The sequence below is a fragment of the Sander vitreus genome, chromosome 15 (assembly GCF_031162955.1).
Source record: "Sander vitreus isolate 19-12246 chromosome 15, sanVit1, whole genome shotgun sequence".
NCBI classification, from domain to species: Eukaryota; Metazoa; Chordata; class Actinopteri; order Perciformes; family Percidae; genus Sander; species Sander vitreus.
Genome location: NC_135869.1, coordinates 949,765 through 965,417, shown reverse-complemented (window position 1 = coordinate 965,417; position 15,653 = coordinate 949,765). Strand labels below are relative to the sequence as shown.

Here is a 15,653-nt window from a genome sequence, read left to right as displayed (position 1 = left end):
TTCAAATTACTTGACAAAAAATTATATCCTGAGAAAAGTGGATTTTGAGGGGTATAGCTCCATAGAGTCCCATTCATTCTGTACTGGCCTGTGAGCGCCCCCTATATGGAACTCTGGTGGAACTGCAACCAGTTCAGAAGCCGGAAGTAACGAGAGAGTGGAACTTCTTCCCTTATTAGAAATTCTTTGGTGCTACCAGACTTCACATTGGGCCACATTAATAGTTGCTTAATGAGATGCTGCCCTCTGGTGTTCACAGGAGAAAATACACAACTCAAGTCACACTGATGCTCTATCCCAGTGGTTCTCAAGCTTTTTTCGATAACGTACCCCCCCCCCTTAACAGTTTTTTTTTTGGTAGGAAAAAAAAAGTCTGTGTGTGCTACCTAACTTCACATTGGGCCACATGAATAGTTGCTTAATGAGATGCTGCCCTCAGGTGTTCACAGGATAAAATACACAACTCAAGTCACACTGAGACTATCTCTATCTTTACTTTAATTCCAGCTCCTCTGGTTTGTTTTTTGCGTTCGTTCAGTACGTCTTCTCTGTTTCAGCGTAGCTCCTAATCGATACCACGCACGCCAGACACGTAGCCAACCGCTGGACGACACGTCACAACATCAAGTGTTCATGGGAAATGTAGGATTAGCACTACAAGCAGTGTTGCCAGATAAAGATTACATTTCAAAGCCAAACACACAAAAAAAAAAAAAACTGCATCATCACGTCTGAAAAAAAAGGGGTAAAAGGTCGAAAAATGCACCGAAAGTGCATGGATAAAACATGGATAAAATCATGGAGTTGTTTTATTCAATTTTATAGCATTTGAAAAAAAATGTAAAAGGTTTCTAAACAGTATTCAGACTAAACTCTTGACATATACACAAGTCTTTGATTATCCATCAACATACATTCCTCTAATATTAGTCAAAATCATTCATAATTTCAGATTTTTTTTACTCAAAAATTAGGAATAATTTCCTATAAACGAGGTTCATTGACCATGAATTCCAAAAATGAGTAACACTAGTGGTAATAAGTTGGTGGTAGTGGCGTGTAGACAGTACTGGTGGTAGTGGACAAAAGTTTAACCCTCCTCCAAAAGAACATTGAAAAAAATGAAAATTGGAAAAAAGTAAAGAAAAAAAAAACACTGGAAAAAGCGGCAAAAAAACTTGTTAAAAATTTTTACGAAAACATAATAAAAAAATTAAAAAACGCTAAGAAAGTGACAAAAACATTTGAAAAAAGTTTACAAAAACATTGAAAAGTTTAGAAAAAGAACTAAATGTTGAAATTTCGACCCAGAAAAACACAAAGTTGCATGGTCGACGGGAAAAAGTGTCATAAAAAAAACAACAACATTGAAAAAAGTGTCTAAATCACTGAAAAAAAGCGTCACAAAAATGTTAATTTTCCATTTTGACCCGAGAGGACAACAAGTTCACGGTCGGCGGGAAGACAACACGAGGGTTAAAGTCTTTGGACCTTATCTCGCAGCTGGCGCAGCGCAAAGCCCGACCCAAGTGTCTTTTCTAGTTTAAGACCGACCCAGTTGTCAATTTCCCGTCCAGCGCCCGTTTAAATAACAAATGCACCTGCGCCCATCTGTGGCCCATGGGTGTGCTGGTCTTACAGGGAGGTGTGTTCAGGTGCATTCTGGGTGTGCTGGTCTTACAGAGAGGTGTGTTCAGGTGCATTCTGGGCGTGCTGGTCTTACAGGGAGGTGTGTTCAGGTGCATTCTGGGCGTGCTGGTCTTACAGGGAGGTGTGTTCAGGTGCATTCTGGGCGTGCTGGTTTTACAGGGAGGTGTGTTCAGGTGCATTCTGGGCGTGCTGGTCTTACAGGGAGGTGTGTTCAGGTGCATTCTGGGCGTGCTGGTCTTACAGGGAGGTGTGTTCAGGTGCATTCTGGGCGTGCTGGTCTTACAGGGAGGTGTGTTCAGGTGCATTCTGGGCGTATTGCTATCTTGAGGCATTGGGAAGTGATCGCACCATTGACCAACAAAAACCTGGTCTAAAGTCAATAACGCAGCATTTCATTGTTATTTTAACAGCAAATTAGTAAAATGCTCCTAAGCTCGTGCACAACGCGTGCACACTATGCTTGTTACACACACAGGGACGCACAGCATCACACACACATGCAGAACATTACAAATAAAAATATTACGGTGCAAATCCTCCATCATAACAGCAATGCTCCAAGGTCCAAACACGCCTGGCTTTTAAAGGGAATGGGAGATGATCTCTGATTGGTTTATTGCATGTTACTCCCAAAACACACCTCTGATTAATGAAGACACTAAGTACAACCCTTTAGAACCATGCACCCGGCGCACGGACCTTTAATTCCACCGTCAAAGTATCAAAAGTGGATTTGGACACGCCCTAGATGCACCTGCGCCAGGCGCTTCACTTTGAGTGCGTGGTAGTCATAACAACTCTTGTTTATTTGTTCATCCTGTTCCAGTCAGCTCGGTCTTCACGGTGACGATCATCATGAGGATGCTCTTGTTTCCGGGCAGCGTGGATCCAGCCAGCTCAGCTTCATCGGCGCCGAAGGTTTCCAGGCGAACGTCGACGCAGGTCAGCCCCCACCGCTGGAGCAACACTTCAATCGACCAATCAGCACTGAGCACGAGAGGAAGAGTAGGGAAGGGAAGACAGAGAGGGAGAGGAGGAAAAGGAAGAGGAAGGGAAAAAGGAAGAGGGGAAGAGGAAAAGGAGGGAGAGGAGGAGGGAAGAGGGAGATGAGGAAGAGGAGGGAGAGGAAGACGGAGAGGGAGATGAGTAAAAGGAAGAGGGGAAGAAGAGGGGAAGAGGTAAAGGAGGGAGGGAGAGGAGGAAGACAAAGGGATAGAGTAAGAAAGGTAGAGGAAGATGGGAAGAGAACAAGGAGGGAGAGGGAGAGGAGGAAGGGAAAGAGGAAGGAAGAGGAAGACGAAGGGAAAGAGGAAGAAAGGGAGAGGAAGAGGGGAAGAGGAAAAGGAGGGAGAGGAGGAAGACAAAGTGGAAGAGGAAGAAAGGGAGAGGAAGATGGGAAGAGGAAAAGGAGGGAGAGGGAGAGGAGGAAGACGAAGAAAGAGGAAGAAAGGTAGAGGAAGATGGGAAGAGAACAAGGAGGGAGAGGGAGAGGAGGAAGGGAAAGAGAAAGGAAGAGGAAGATGAAGGGAAAGAGGAAGAAAGGGAGAGGAAGAGGGGAAGAGGAAAAGGAGGGAGAGGGAGAGGAGGAAGACAAAGTGGAAGAGGAAGAAAGGGAGAGGAAGATGGGAAGAGGAAAAGGAGGGAGAGGGAGAGGAGGAAGACGAAGGGAAAGAGGAAGAAAGGGAGAGGAAGAGGGGAAGAGGAAAAGGAGGGAGAGGGAGAGGAGGAAGACGAAGTGGAAGAAGAAGAAAGGGAGAGGAAGATGGGAAGAGGAAAAGGAGGGAGAGGGAGAGGAGGAAGACGAAGGGAAAAGGAGGGAGAGGCAGAGGAGGGAAGAGGAAGAAAGGGAGAGGAAGAGGGGAAGAGAGGAAGAGGAAGAGGAAAGTTAGAACTGGAGCAAGGTTTGAATAACAAAGAATCATTTCATCCAACGGTGGAATGTAACTAAGTACATTTACTCAACAACTGTACTTAATTACAAAAGTTGTGGTACTTGTCTCTCTCTCTTTCCCCTTTCGTTCTCTCTCTCCTTCCTTCTCACTTCGTTCTCTCATTCTTTCTCCCTTCTCTCTCTCTTCCTTAAGGGCTTTACACACCGGGGACGCTTTTTTTTCCCGTGCGATTAATTCTTACGTCAATGTATTTTTTACACAGAACGGGGATATTACGCGACGATAGAGTGACGTCATTTATTTTCGAAATGAGCTTCTTTCATCAACCAATCACGTTGTGTTGTTGTGAATAGTTTTGATGCGAAATGTACGCAGGTGATTATTCCGCATTTTCGCGTCGCTTATTCGTCACGCCCCCCGGTGTGTAACGGCCTTTACTCCCGTCTTTCTCCTTTCCTTCTGCAGTCTCGCTCTCTCCCGTCTTTCTCCCTTTCTTGGTTCGTTCGTTCTCCCTTCTTTCTCCCTTCGTTCACCCTTCCTTCTCTCTCTCTCTCCATTTCCTTCATCCTCTTTCCCACTTTCTTTCTTTCTCACTTCTTGTTCTCTTTCCAAAAAAGTATGATCATGTTTTTCCAGCACCTCCTCTCCTGGTACGTGGTCCAGAACTGAGCGCTGGGGTTTTTCCTCAGAAGAAAAGCAACAGTCAGGAGGACGTCTTCGAAATCTGAAACAGGTCGACAACATTCAGCCGCATTTACACCGTTAACGTTTGTGCTTAACAACAAAAATCTTCTGCTACGTTTCCCCCTCTCATTCCCCCTGCTCTGGTGTTCCCCCTCTCATTCCCCCTGAGGGAAACAGAGATTAATTGAACCGACCTTGTGGCTCGTAGAAGACGTCTGATCCCAAGATGATGTCCAGCTTCGGGAGCAGAACCAGATCTGGCGAGACTTCCCCCCAGGTGAGACCCAACACGGTAACATGGCCGAGGCCGTTGGCTTCACAGCTGCGCCGGCAGTTCTCCAGACACCGCGGCGTCTCAGCGCTGTCGGACAGGATCACCGATGCCCCGCACCTGGCAGCCACCACGCCCGGCAGACTCACACCTGCACCGAGCTGGGAGAGAACCGGCTTTATTGGCATTGAACATGTAGACATGTAACGCAACCGGATGTCAGTGCAAAACAGGTGAGTAAATACATATAAAAGAGTCTAATGACTTTCTACCACAATACAGTCAAAGATATTTGACCTTTTTCATGTTAATGAACTACACGCGTCTCTGTCTCTGGGTGCGATTCTCTTCTCCCATTGTGGCCCGTAGTCTTCCTCTTACCTCCAGCAGCGTCTTGCCTCTCAGCTCTTCTCTCCGTGTCCATAGAAACTGAGCCAGCACCACTGCACAGGGCCACACATACATCCCATACTGGGGATCGAGAACCTGAGGACCACAGTTAAACATGAGTAGCATATTCAGCATTTTAAGGATGCCTTGCATCTAATAAACCCAAAAGTAGAGACTGGTTCAAGACTTGAGACAATTTATGAGTTATATATATATATATATATATATATATATATATATATATATATATATATATATATATGGATAGAGGCATGCCTGTTATTAAAGTTCAAATTTTATTTAAATAAACACATCTTTGCTGTACTGGATGTATGCCGAATTAAAGAGGGCGGCTCTATTATATCGTATTAAGCCTCTGATAGTTCTTCTAACAGGTGTATATCACGAATATACACCTAGTTATCAGGTGGCGTAGTAATCAAGGCGTTAGCGCCTTGATTCTATGACAGCAGAACACGACCCAAAGACAACAGCTAATTGATATAATATGCTGAAGTGAGTTCCACACAGGGGTATACAAAGAGCAGCTGTGTACCTGAAGTATAATAATGTATTTAATAACGTAAACACACCTCCGGTATGGAAACACGAAGGGACTCCGGTGTGTTTTTCTTGTTGTCTTCAAACGTGAACACTTTGTATGCTATGCTAGGTGTTTCGGCTCCACTGTGGTCCATTGTGCGGGTTAATAAGCCCTTAAATTACACAATTACATCGCCGGCTATGTTGAGAAACTCGTATTTACCCATTTCATTAGTAAAATACCACTAGCAGCCACGCGTATGTCTATTTCCGCGTCGACCACAACACAAAAGAAGGACGCTTTGAACAGCCAATTAAATCAACGTAAACGCCAGGCGGGAAGGCTCATTCTACATTGCACCCAATCAACGTTTTGTTCTTGCGGACGCTGTAGGCAATGAGCGTTCAGTCCATGACATAAGGGCGGGCCCTACAGAGATGTCAATCAGTTGCGCAAGCATTGTGTTGCTTGCCAAGCCAGTTAGCGAGTGTCTCTCTTGTTAGCTATTTATAAAACCGTGTCGACCGGGCAGGTTTTGAAAGTGTTCTCACACTTGTTGGTGTATATTTGAAGACGTGTTAAACACACACCGACTTGTGGTTTTGTTGTCTGTTTAAAATAAATAAGGTGAGACTGTCAGAGCAGCGCAGCTAGCTAACGTTAGCCAGGTAACGTTTAGTTAATGTGTTGCTGTAGAAACCTCCGGGTTAGCTCGATCGCTAGCTGAGCAGCGCTTACACACGGGAGCAGGAATGAACCATAAAAGTAAGAAGAGGATTAAAGAGGCGAAACGGAGCGCCAGACCCGAACTGAAGGACTCATTAGACTGGATAAAACACGATTATCATGAGGCTTTCGACCTGTCACACCGCACCGTAAAGGTAACTGTCAATGTAGCATTTGGAGCCAAGCTAACATGAGCTAGCTGCTAGCCGCAGCGGTTTAGAGAGGCTAGAAGGGATACAGCTACGGTGACAACTAACTTTAGACTAGTAGAGTTTAAGCCGTAGCTGTATCCCCTCTAGCCACAGCAGGAGTGCAGCTTGTCACGTAGACAATGAGTCGGTGTTACACTCAATTCTGTCCCCAGGCTTGATTTTAATTTAACTCTTTTCCTACTTTCTCACACACTTATTGTTTATAGCAGCATGTAGCCACATGGTGGACTGTATATGTTTATTTATGGACATTTAATATCTATTTTTCACGTATCTGAACACACAGGCGGAGGAAGTAACGTTACTCGGATACTTTCTCCCTTTCTTTTTTTCTCCAGTCATCTCTTTCTCCTTGCTTCCTTCTTTCTGTGTGTGTGTGTGTGTGTGTGTGTGTGTGTGTGTGTGTGTGCGCGCGCGTGCGTGTGTCTGTCTCTCTGAAAGCTGGACATGTCCATGTTCAAAGATTAGGAAACATATTACATTTAAAATGTCTTATGTAACAGAGCCTGTGAGGATTTTGGAAAGGCCTTCAGAACAGCACGCTGTGTAACTCCTCACTGATGTATTCTGTGTTACAGGACAACGTGGAGCGCGTGGACACCCGCCACCTCAGTCCCGAAGACTTCATCCGGCGATTCGAGCGTCCCTACAAGCCCGTGGTCCTGCTGAACGCGCAGGACAGCTGGCCCGCCCGGGAGAAGTGGACCCTGGAGCGCCTCAAACGCAAATACCGCAACCAGAAGTTCAAGTGCGGGGAAGACAACGACGGCTACTCGGTGAAGATGAAGATGAAGTACTACATGGAGTACCTGGAGAGCACGCGGGATGACAGCCCCCTCTACATCTTTGACAGCAGCTACGGGGAGCACGCCAAACGGCGGAAGCTGCTGGACGACTACCAGGTGCCCGTCTTCTTCAGGGACGACCTGTTCCAGTTCGCAGGAGAGAAGCGTCGGCCGCCGTACAGGTTTCCTCTCTTTTTGAGTTTGTGTGTGTGTGTGTGTTAGGGGTGGTACGGTTCACAAAACCCACTGTTCAGTTTGTATCACCGTTTTAGGGTCACGGTTTTCTTTCGAGTTCTCTTAATACAACCGTGGGATTTACGACACTGCACGATCTGTCATAGTTGTAGCGGTCTGCCGTTAGCCTCATGGATGTATTAAGAAAACGTTTAGCCTCCACCAGGAAGCTAACGCTAGTTTACTAACGCAGTGGAACAGATCGTGCAGTGACGTAAATCCCTACAACAGGATTCTCATCTTGCACATGCGCAGAACGGATCGTGTACCCACACATGGGGAAATGTAACACGGCCGAGCGGCGTGCAGCTACGTTTTAGGGCTGCCTAATATTCGTTTTTTCATATATTCGAATAACGTGTGTGTGTGTCTGTCACAGAGACTAACTAAATACAAAGATTTGTGGCGTAAAATGTAATGTTGTTATTTCTTAGTGTTTTGTGCTATCGAAAACAAGTACAGTTTAGGACCCAGCCCTAGCTGCAGCTAATGAACAACATTGTTGACTCTTCAGAGATACGTGACGGTTCTGTCTTCCCCCCCTCCAGGTGGTTTGTGATGGGCCCGGCCCGCTCCGGCACCGGCATCCACATCGACCCGCTGGGCACCAGCGCCTGGAACGCCCTGGTCCAGGGACACAAGAGGTGGTGTCTGTTCCCCACCAACACCCCCCGCGAGCTCATCAAGGTGGCCAGAGAGGAGGGGGGCAACCAGCAGGACGAGGCTATCACCTGGTTCAACGTCATCTATCCCAGAACGCAGCAGCCGAACTGGCCGCCCGAGTTCACGCCGTTGGAGATTCTGCAAAGACCCGGGGAAACCGTCTTTGTGCCTGGTCAGTGAAGACGCATCTTTTTCTAAATCTTAATAATAAATAATAATAGTAACCCTTAACAGTTAAAGGGTTACTACCGTTTGTTTCAACCTGGATGTGTTTGTGTCTAAGTGACTGATGGGAACAACAATCTCTGACATTGGTCCAGTATTAAGCGAGATAGAGAACCAAGCTACAATGGAAGTTAATAGGACAATTGTCCAGCTTGTATTTACCTTCACTAAAGCGCTTGTTTTGCCGCTGAGAGACTCAGATTATTTTTCTAAGTGTCTGACAACATTATGGAAAGGATTTCTAAGGAGGTCGACCTTTCTGTTAAAGAGTAAGATCCTTTTTTAAAACATAAAAACATCCGCGAAATTGCGTTCGCTAAACCCACCAGACTCCATGTAAATAAACAGTCGTTTAAGCATCGTAAGACACACTTCATTCAAAGTCGACAGAAACAAAATAAAACTATGATAAGCCGTTTTGCGTCGTCTTTCCACTTTTCCAACCATCACAACTCTGGTTGTGGTTAAAATAAACACATAGTTTACCAATGTACATGTGAGAATATGCTGGCTCTATACACGCTAAAAGTACTGATTTAAATGGAGTCTGGGGGGGTTTAGCGCTAGCGACCTCAGAGCTGTTTCTGGTTGAACAGAAATGTCTTAAAGAGGTTTTTACAGGTCGATCTCCTTAGAAATCTTTTCCATAATGTTGTCAGACACATAGAATATTAATCTGAGTCAGCGGTTTAAGAACACAGCAGGCCGTGACACTCCCTCGCTTGTTTTGGTGTGAATGCCCATTTAATTGTAACCAACCTGATGTTTCTGTTTCCGATGACCGTGTGTTTCTGTTTCCGGTGTTAATGGTGACTAGCTGTGTGTCCGCAGGCGGGTGGTGGCACGTGGTCCTCAACCTGGACACGACAATCGCCGTCACTCAGAACTTCGCCAGCACCACCAACTTCCCCATTGTGTGGCACAAAACTGTCCGAGGGCGACCCAAACTCTCCCGGAAGTGGTACCGGTAAGGACGCGCCGCCGCCGCCACATCAGGAACACACAGAGTAGATTTAGTCAAGACTTTTAGCTTTTACACCAGAGATTAGACACATCCCGAGACACAGTTATACCCAGTTACAGAGGCTTGCAAAAGTATTCATACCCCTTGAACTTGTCCACATGTGACACACACACACACACACACACACGCTGGCGCATGCACCAGACGCCAGCCACCACGGCACTTCTGTTTACTGATAGCTAGTGTTTACCTCTTCCAAAAGATAGAACAATGACATGAAATGTTAGCCGATCTTTAACCACTGACAGACAAGCAAGTAACAGAGTCTCAGTTCACCCGTCCGGGAGGCTCTGACACTTTTTCCGCACTCTGTGTCTGCGGACAGCTGTAGGCTTGTGCCGGTTAATGCTCTGTGTAGGGGTGGTACGGTTCATGAAAAGACATCCGAACCGCTCCGTTCGCTCATCTCGGTTCGGAGCGCGTGTGTGTCGCACGGTCCGACGCACGCGCAATGTAGCCTCGTGCCCGTATGTGGCCTCAGACAGACAAGTTTACCTTTCACGCGAAAGAAGAGGTGTGGAGAAGTTACCAACAAAACGTACAGCGAAAGACGGTGCAAAACATTGCAGACCGTCCTGCCAACCTGTAAACATTTTAACATCAATGTACGCTGTAACGTTTTTTCTCTCTAAAGCCGCTGAAGCGGCTGCTGTTTCAATCCTGTCGGCTCTCTGCAGCGGGCGGGGCTGCTCAGATCCCCCCACGACTGACACACACACACACACACACACACACACACACACACACACAGGGTGGATGCAGGAAGAACTGGAGATGAGACGTACAGGATGACCTGAATTGTGGACAGCTACGTAAGTTGTAAGTGCAATGATAAGTTAAAGTCCAATAAGTACTTTATCAAACCGTATGAATGTGTGTCCCAGGTTAGGAAATTAACTAACAATGTAAAGATCAACAAGCCACTGACACATGTTCAAATTTGATTCATTCTAATAAATAAATTATTTTTTTTGTCTTTAATCCACCAGTCATTTTCATATTATACCAACATTTGCAGCATCCTGAGCCTTTTTGGTAAGGTTACTAGGAAATCTCAGCCCAGAGTAGTTTTAATCTCCCCTAAACAAGTTTCTTTTTAAGGAACTATACAAAAATAAATCTCAACTTTTTTTTATGTTTAACGTATTCTGACTTATTCAAAAGACGGAGCTTTAAGAGTTCCTCTCTTTTTCTTTTAAAGGACACCATTTTTGTAAGAGCTACACTGAAGTTGGCAGTTTGATAAATGCAAGTTATTTCAATTGATATTCTGTAATATTTCAATCTTCATCTGCTAAAAAGGCACATAAGTTCCTGTAGATGGCAATACACATTCTCCTTTTTTTGCCAAATAAATGAAAAGCATGTTGAAATCATCAACGTCTTCCTTCTCGCTGTATCAACATCTCAGCTAGCTTTCCTCAGAGATGGTCCCAATAATGGGCTTAAAGTCAAGTCAAATTCAGTTTGTGCATGATTACATGATATAACTATTTTTTAATACTGTATCCTACATTGTGGATAATTAAGCTATATATCATGAAGTATATTTCTGGAGTGTTAAAGATTAAAAGAAAAAAATAACAAGAACCGTACAGAACCGAAAACTGTGATACGAACCGTGGGTCTTGTGAACCGTACCACCCCTAGTTCTGTGCATTGTCGGACACACGCAGCCACTTTCCTGAAACCGCTTGCGAGACTGACGAGTCCACAGCGGCCTGTGGCGTTTATGTCCGAGCCTGTCTCCACCGCCTCCACCTGCAGGTTGTCAACTGTGGTTTGGAATGAAAGGAAGGAAACGGGACAGAGTCACACGGCGGATATCGCTCATATACTTTATACCTTAGCTGCAAAGTGCTGCAGGAAACCCTGGTGGACATGTAAAACGTGGAAGTGCAGGTGTCTCAGAAGACGTATTGAGAAAGATAGGATTTAATATATGTGTGTGTGTGTGTGTGTTCGTTCTCTTCCTGGCTGGTTCAGTATCTTGAAGCAGGAGAGGCCCGACCTGGCGGCGCTGGCAGACAAAGTGGACCTTCAGGAGTCAACGGGCATCGCGTCAGACAGCTCCAGCGACTCTTCGTCTTCATCTTCCTCCAGCTCGTCTGACTCCGACTCTGATGTACGTGCTGAAACGCACGCTCAGGTTTACGTGGCATTTAAATTAGGGGTCGATCCAATATACTGGCTATTCAGGATTATTAGTAGTAGTAGTTACTGAAACCGATCATTTACAGTAAACATGAAACGCTTTTAGTCAAAATTAAGATTTCTGAATTTTACAAACTCCAACACAAAACTTAGTTTAAATGCTTTAAGCAATTATTTCATAAAACTGAAACTTTGACTAGGGCTGCACGATATGAAGAAAATATGCTATATGAAGTCCTGCTGACATTGGAGTCTGAGAAACACCGTGATGGCCTGTCATAGAAATCCTCCCTGTCGTGTCTGTCTGTCTGTCTGTCTAAAGCAACAGGTGCTAATGTCTGTAACCCAACCCGCCTGTAGAACGTGTCCTAACAGCCAGAACACTTTGTCCTCCTGCAGGCAGTGGAGGGCGACCCCGTGTCCCACCGCAGGAAGAAGAGACGGACCTGCAGCGCGGCGGCCAACGGAGACACCAGCAGCCAGGACGACTGCGTCAGCAAGGAGAGGAGCTCGTCACGGTGACCTCCGACCTCCGGCCGTCTGCAGCTGGTCAACGCGCAAACAGCTGCTCCCTGTCTAGGGCTGCATCCACACCGTTACGTTTTGGTTTCAAATCAAACATATTTTGCCCACATTCACACAGCTCCGCTGTTTCAAAGCCTTGAAACATCAGGAAACACTTCTGACACCGTTGTGGTGTGAAATCTCCGAGGTCGTGTTGCAGTCTCAGCAGCCGCAAACAAAGACCTCCCGAACTGATAAGACTGACCACATTGTGGTTTCCAAAAGTCTCCATCTTTGAGCTGTGGCAATATGGAAAGATCAGATATTACGATATAATTGACAAATACATCGAGGACAATTTTGCGGCATTGTCGGGTTGACTATTGGTGCTTTCTCAAAATATTAACACAATGAGAGTTTTGATAATCACCAATAACATGGATACAGTGACACTCTTATCACGATGTTATAATATCCAAAAGTTTTCGAGCCCCTAAACCGGAGACATTTGGAATCTGCGGGGTTGTGTTGCAGTCTCAAATGGCCGCAAACGGAGACCTTTGGAAACACCGATGCATGTCGGTCAGTCAGTCTTATCATCACGAGTGGTTTTGAGATATATGGCTTTGGGCGTGTTAGTTCAAACGGAGAATATTTCTGCTACCGTAGCTAAAAACGTCTTGTGTGCACGGAGATGATTTTGTGGCTTAAAAAACCCAAACCGTAGAAACGTAGTCTAGAGTAGGGAAATGTCTGTCGATCACGGAGGAGGATCCGCTGGAGACCGGTCACCGCCGTGCTTTTCAATCAAGATCCCGTTTGTGTCCCTAGTGGGAAGTGTGAAGAGAGATTCTAACCAGTGACCAGACTGGGAAAGGGCTTCTGGGGAGGAAGAGTGAAACTGGGAAACTGGGCTTTAAATGTCTGTGGAGCACATTTCGACACACACACACACACAGTAACGTAGTGACTCAGACGGTATCTGCAGTGATTTTCCCTGAATCGCTTCTGATGTTCCACACACATGTCCCGATTTGATTATATCTCCATTCTTTCAACTAAAACTAAAAAAGTGTCTTGTTGCACCAGTTGTAATCGCGATAACGATTAAAAAAAAACCTGATTTCTTCTGTAGCCCCAATTCAAGAATTCAGACACTCAGTGAGTGATTAATATACAGATGGTCATGTTTAGGGGTTGAAGTGTTCCTTTTAAAATGGTTTCAAACGAGTTAGTGTTGTCACTTTAGTCAGCCAGCCTTAAAGAAATGAAACGGTTAAAAAGGGAAACACACACACGCACGTGTAAAAATGTGAATTCGGAGATCTGCTGTATGAAATGCAGCAGACGGTTTGAACTTCTGCCTGCTTCTTTGTGCCAAAACGCCGCGACTGAGAGAAACTGACTGGAAGGGGCAGAAGAAGGCTCGCTGAAACTGTTGAGTCACATTGATTTTGGACAGTCAGTAGAGGGCACTACATTCCCCAGAAAGCACCGCTCCAGTGGATGAAGAGCCGCTGTGTTTCAGCGTTTATTAGCATTTAATAATCACTCTAATCAGGCTGTGCATCTTGTTAAATATCGCTGCTGCGAGGATGAGTAACTCTTCGGCTACACTGCACGCGTAGCGTGTGCGGAGCGGATGTGCCGCAGAGTTTTAATGGTCTCCACCTGCAGCACCACACGGCGAAGGATTGTGTGAGTCACAGGCGAGACGTAGAGCTTTTTGCTTTGGGAATGTTGTTTCTTCAGATTTTCGGAGCTGGCACAGAGCTGTTTGGAGCCGGCACAGAGCTGTGAAAACGTCAATCTACTGTCGGCTGTTATCAGAGGACGCAGGGGAGGGAAACAAGAAATACCAACGCGCTCACTGACAGTCGTTAAGTTGTTCCCTGTCTATCGGTAGTTTAATTTAAAGACATATAGACTCTTTATGATCCATTTCTGTGTGAAAGCGCCGCACACACCTCTTGTTAAAAATATATAGAAGACTGTCCTGTTTCTACGCTTGTAGAGCGGGTCTCCACGGAGCAGACACACCACTACGCTGCTCTTGTGTTCGATGTCGCCAGTTTCATTGATTTATAGTGGAAGGTGTAACTTTGGGTTCAACATTGGGGGGGTTGAGATCGTCAACTATTTTGGGAGGTCCCGGGACATGTCTGCATGTATTGAGAAAAGCGACAAAAACATTAAAAAAAATAAATAAAAAATTCGGCAAAAGCGTCCAAAAAAGGTGACACAAATTCTGGACAACTTGTCCCAAAAAACGCTAGAAAAAAATCAAATAAAACGTATTAAAGCGGCAAAAATGTTGGAAAAAGAGACAAAAAACATTGAAAATGCGACAAAAGCTTTGGAGAAAGCCCGGTTGTGATTAAAGGGGGGGTCGTAGGTTACGCCTGTGATGATAGGGGAGCGAAGGCGTCGGAGCACCCGCTCCGCAGACATCAACACATGCAACGTAGCCATTAACCAATCACTGATTTTACTGTAAATGAGTCGAACGTAGGCCGATCAATATCTCTTACCATTGATTAATCTGCAGATTAGAGCTGAAATGTGGCAACAAAACCCAATCTGTCTGCTTCTCAAATGGGACTAGTTTTTTGGTTTTCTTCCTGTTCTGTGATATTAAACTGATATTTGTTTTTTGGGACTGTTGGTCGAACAAAACGTGACATTTAAAGACGTCATCTTGGATCTCTGGGATGCATCGTTGTTTGCCAAGTTTGTTTTCTTGATGAATCGTTTCCTGTAAAAACACGAAACGGTGAAAAATGGGTCTTCAAACGTCTCGTTTGGTCCGAAAACCCCCACATCTAATCAGTCGACTGTGATAGAAAATTCTCTTTTGCTTTTAAAAGGACTTTCACTAATTAACCTGTTTGTCAAAAATGAAAATAGCTGCTAAATGATCTTCACTCGAGCCACGATTCTGTTGTTGTTGAAGCTTTGTGCAGCTTTTCTGAGGCCACATTTACACCGTTAACGTTTGGGTTTAAAAAGGAATATCTTCTGCTACGTTTCCCCCTCTCGTTCCCCGAATGTCTCCGGTTTAGGGGCTCGGAAACGCCCGATTAGGGGGAACGAGAGGGGGAAAACGTGGCGACATATTCCTTTTCAAACCCAAACATGTCAGCGTAACCGTAGCCTAACCCCGACACCTTTTAAAGCTGGCTGGATGTCGCTGGGACTCTGTTGCTTTAGACTAAAGTGCCTATAAAGAAGTTTGTTAGTGTGACTGACTGCCGGGGAGGGTTTTTTTTTCGTGTTTTTATCTGTTCTTAAACTAATTTAAAGGCGCTGTGTTGGTCTCTGAGGTCGGTCTCATAGTGCCCCCCCATCCCCCCCCGCAGGTTAAATGTTGAAGTGCATCTGAGAAACTACAGTTTCTTTTTGTTGTTCCAATAAAATAAAATAAAATCTTTTCTATGACTTGAAACGTGTTCATCTAATCAGTCCAGTAGTATTTTATAACCAGTGTGTTAGACAATTCCGGCACAAAACTAACCTAGGGGTTAATAACAGATGTGTACCCACTCTGTCGTTCTCTGGGACATGTTTTCATGCTAATCCAATGTGTTTGTAGCTTGAAACAAGCTAGCGCGGACCGCTGATTAGCTTACAACGCTAGTATTCGCGGCATAGGGTAAGTAAAAACAAATAACTATTTTATACCACTAAAAAGGCTC

General features: G+C 45.2%; 2 protein-coding genes across 4 annotated transcripts; one reads left to right on the top strand and one right to left on the bottom strand.

The window, feature by feature from the left end:
• Window positions 1-803: 803 nt before the first annotated feature.
• Window positions 804-5,885, bottom strand: mettl23 (methyltransferase 23, arginine). Of its 2 annotated transcripts, none has more exons than XM_078269960.1 (5): window positions 5,481-5,885; window positions 4,879-4,983; window positions 4,421-4,658; window positions 4,182-4,266; window positions 804-2,637 (listed from the first exon to the last, which is right to left on the bottom strand). In XM_078269960.1, the coding sequence occupies exons 1-5, from the start codon at window positions 5,583-5,585 to the stop codon at window positions 2,463-2,465; spliced, it is 708 nt and encodes a 235-aa protein (XP_078126086.1). In that variant the 5' UTR covers window positions 5,586-5,885; the 3' UTR covers window positions 804-2,462. The 2 variants fall into 2 exon arrangements, with proteins under 2 accessions (XP_078126086.1, XP_078126087.1); XM_078269961.1 differs by having other exon boundaries at window positions 5,444-5,508.
• Window positions 5,886-5,901: 16 nt separating this feature from the next.
• Window positions 5,902-15,396, top strand: jmjd6 (jumonji domain containing 6, arginine demethylase and lysine hydroxylase). 2 transcript variants are annotated; one of them, XM_078269941.1, is made up of 6 exons: window positions 5,905-6,312; window positions 6,948-7,336; window positions 7,937-8,223; window positions 9,108-9,243; window positions 11,287-11,425; window positions 11,854-15,396. In XM_078269941.1, the coding sequence occupies exons 1-6, from the start codon at window positions 6,184-6,186 to the stop codon at window positions 11,974-11,976; spliced, it is 1,203 nt and encodes a 400-aa protein (XP_078126067.1). In that variant the 5' UTR covers window positions 5,905-6,183; the 3' UTR covers window positions 11,977-15,396. The 2 variants fall into 2 exon arrangements, with proteins under 2 accessions (XP_078126069.1, XP_078126067.1); XM_078269943.1 differs by lacking the exon at window positions 11,854-15,396 and having other exon boundaries at window positions 5,902-6,312; window positions 9,094-9,243; window positions 11,287-11,380.
• Window positions 15,397-15,653: the final 257 nt, after the last annotated feature.

What these genes read in the sequence shown, in the direction of transcription:
- mettl23 (XM_078269960.1), bottom strand. Translation starts at nt 5,585, where the DNA reads ATGGACCACAGTGGAGCCGAAACACCTAGCATAGCATACAAAGTGTTC. An exon ending in GAGGCAAGACGCTGCTGGAG is followed by an intron (nt 4,659 to 4,878) that starts GTAAGAGGAAGA and finishes GTTCTCTCCCAG; the next exon opens with CTCGGTGCAGGTGTGAGTCT. An exon ending in CGTCTTCTACGAGCCACAAG is followed by an intron (nt 4,267 to 4,420) that starts GTCGGTTCAATT and finishes GACCTGTTTCAG; the next exon opens with ATTTCGAAGACGTCCTCCTG.
- jmjd6 (XM_078269941.1), top strand. Translation starts at nt 6,184, where the DNA reads ATGAACCATAAAAGTAAGAAGAGGATTAAAGAGGCGAAACGGAGCGCC. An exon ending in TGTCACACCGCACCGTAAAG is followed by an intron (nt 6,313 to 6,947) that starts GTAACTGTCAAT and finishes TCTGTGTTACAG; the next exon opens with GACAACGTGGAGCGCGTGGA. An exon ending in AAGCGTCGGCCGCCGTACAG is followed by an intron (nt 7,337 to 7,936) that starts GTTTCCTCTCTT and finishes CCCCCCCTCCAG; the next exon opens with GTGGTTTGTGATGGGCCCGG.